The sequence below is a fragment of the Diaphorina citri genome, unplaced genomic scaffold (genome assembly GCF_000475195.1).
Source record: "Diaphorina citri unplaced genomic scaffold, Diaci psyllid genome assembly version 1.1 scaffold3328, whole genome shotgun sequence".
NCBI lineage: Eukaryota > Metazoa > Arthropoda > Insecta > Hemiptera > Psyllidae > Diaphorina > Diaphorina citri.
This window is the reverse complement of record NW_007380737.1, coordinates 1-3,121: the sequence shown is the minus strand read 5'-3', so window position 1 is coordinate 3,121 and position 3,121 is coordinate 1. Positions and strand designations below refer to the sequence as shown.

At 33.5% G+C, this 3,121-nt stretch overlaps 1 protein-coding gene across 1 annotated transcript in view; it reads left to right on the top strand.

The window, feature by feature from the left end:
- The window catches only part of LOC113471938 (neuroendocrine convertase 2-like), a gene marked incomplete at its 3' end in the record, with an annotated part of 5,226 nt that extends 2,354 nt beyond the window's left edge, over positions 1–2,872 (top strand). Inside the window, exons 4-5 of the mRNA XM_026831426.1 lie at positions 2,670–2,774; positions 2,807–2,872. Of these exons, the coding sequence (XP_026687227.1) occupies positions 2,670–2,774; positions 2,807–2,872 (171 nt within the window). The remainder of the gene's footprint in view (positions 1–2,669; positions 2,775–2,806) is intronic.
- Positions 2,873–3,121: the final 249 nt, after the last annotated feature.

Here is a 3,121-nt window from a genome sequence, read left to right as displayed (position 1 = left end):
CGCCCCGGGCGGGAATCGAACCCGCGGCCTAGCGCTTGCAAGGCAGACGCACTACCAACTAAGCTAACTAGGCTGGCTGAAGCTGAAAGAAGTAGTGGCCAATTTCCAGTGCAGTGCGTCAGTTTCCCGAAAGGAAAAAAAGAAAGAAAAAGAAAAAAAGAAAAAGCAAGGCAGACGCACTACCAACTAAGCTAACTAGGCTGGCTGAAACTGAAAGAAGTAGTGTTCAATTTCCAGTGCAGTGGTCAGTTTCCAGAAAGGAAAAAAAGAAAGAAAAAAAAAATGTTGCGATGGGCAACATTTTGGAGGTAATCCCTGTCCCCTAGGGTTTCGTTGATTTGTGTACAGCCCTGCCCAGATAAGAATACGACTTCATTTTAATATGACATAAAGTTTGATAAAACTTGAAGGGAAGTGGGTGTTAAGGAAGGAAATGAAAATACCTAGCGCCCGGAGCTAAGTTTTCGTGATATCTAGGCTGAACGTCACTTGATTTGAACTCCTGACATTCCTCTGCCTCCTCCCACAGATTTAGCATAGAATACGAAAAAAAAGAGGGGAAAAAATACAGAATACGAAATAAAATGTCAATATTAATTCCACCATCACATCGACAAAAAATTTTATTCCTGGTTTTTCGATTGCAAATATTACAACGGAATTCAACGGATTACTCTCTGGAGTCTGGAGTTTCTGTTGTTCTCATGTTGACCCTGCACAATTTTTTAGACCCCCCCCCCACAAATTTAGCAAAAAAAAAAAAAAAAAAAAAAAAAAAAAAAAAAAAAAAAAACAGAATACGAAATAAAATGTCAATATTAATTCCACCATCGCATCGACAAAAAATGTATTCCTAGGTATTTCGCTTGCAAATATTACAACGGATTACTTTCTGGAGTTTCTGTTGTTCTCATATTGACCCAGCACCTAAATGGGAAGTATTGTGTCTCTCCTCGCCCACCTGATGAGAGGCATACTACGGGATGGACATGCTACGACACAGACCACATGAGTCTAATGAAGCTGTTGTGTAATTACTGCGGAAGAAATAATAAAAATATTAGTGTTTACTAATATTTATTATTATTATTATTATTATTATTATTATTATTATTATTATTATTATTATTATTATTATTATTATTATTATTATTATTATTATTATTATTATTATTATTATTATTATTATTATTATTATTATTATTATTATTATTATTATTATTATTATTATTATTATTATTATTATTATTATTATTATTATTATTATTATTATTATTATTATTATTATTATTATTATTATTATTATTATTATTATTATTATTATTATTATTATTATTATTATTATTATTATTATTATTATTATTATTATTATTATTATTATTATTATTATTATATTGCGTAATTATTATTAATCCATGGGCATTGATTTTCAATACGAAAGGTGTTTCACCACCTTTCTTGTTCTTATAAAAATGGTAAAATAACTAAATACCTTGATTCAGTATCATCCATGAAAAATTCAAAACCCCATCTAACGGGTTAACCATGTCTTTATCATATTACCCATTCTACATTCCAAAGGTGTTAATAGCCTGTTGTTCAGAGCTGCGGGTGCGATGAACAGCACCTGCCACCTGCTACTAGTAGCCTGCTATCTATCTACACGTTCAGCAGAGTACCTAACCTGCCGAAATAGGTATACGAGTATTATGCTATCTAAAATACTTCAGTAGAATATAGAATACCTACCTGCCGAAATAGGTACCTACGCTACGTATCATAAGAGATACCTACTGCTCATAAAGATGGAGGTAGGCAGAGGAGTTACTTTTCTCTTAAAACAACAATTACGAGTAGGTAATAAAATGGAAAATGCATTCTTACCTAAGTTTAAGTACATAGTGCTTTTCTTTATGGACTGTCAGCTTAGAACAGGAACAGGGAAAAGATTTTGAATTGTGTTTAGCATTACTACTGAAATACGCACTTGTACTAGCCGCAAATGTTCCCAACTTTATATGCACCTCAATAAATTTTATGAATTCAATTGAGCTCGAAATACCAACATCTAGATCCAAAGTTTTCGAACAAATGGGCCCTTGTGTTTATTTACCACAGGCGAGTGTATTTGACTACTCCGCCACTGTGGCAGGGATACCTACTTACCTATTTATATTATTTAAAAATAAATCAATTACCTATGGTAATAGGATGTAGGAGACTATAAATTTAATAATAGGTACCTGTACATATTCCTGTATATAATGTACTTACGACCTTTACAATGGTGTATAATTTTATTATAATTCTATCGCTAAACTTTTTCTTTTTTTCATTTCATAAATAATAGGTACACATGAAAAATCCATAGCTAAATCTAGGTATTAGAACAGAAGAGAAGAAAATTTATGGGAATTAAATGAAATATGGGAATTCGAGAACTGCGAGGTATTTTCATATTTTTATGTTGGTTATTTATTCTTTCTTCCCTTCACTTCTCCTTTTTTTCGTCCCTTTTTCTTCTACTGATTTATTTATATTATTTCGAAGTTTTTTGTCCCTTTTCCCTTATCCTATTAGGAAAGTAATGCAATTCTTAGGTATTTACTCGTATATCCCTGGTCCCTGGATTTCATTTTCTCATACCATCCTTTCTGTCCCTGTTTCAGATATTAAAGTCAAAGAGTGAATTTCATTTCGTGCACCGGGCGTTGCCTCATGCTAGAAGCAAGAGGAGCATTCAGCATATGCGAAAGCTCAAGGTGGACCCTTTGGTAAGTTGAAAACTTTTTACTTATTTAAATAGGCGTTGCCTCATGCTAGAAGTAAGAGGAGCATTCAGCATATGCGAAAGCTCAAGGTGGACCCTTTGGTAAGTTGAAAACTTTTTACTCATTTAAATAATTCGTATTTTGTAAATTGTCCAAATGTCCAACCTTTGGACTTTATAAATTTTAAATAGTTGTTGGCGCATCTGTCTTGTAAGCGCTAGGCCGCGGGTTTTCCCGACCGGGGGCGGATTTTATCCTGAACGAATATTTTCCTTCTCGGAACGGCTGGCTTTCTCCTATCCTGTTTTCCTTCTTTCTTCGATTTCGGGACGATAAGACCTTAGCAGTTA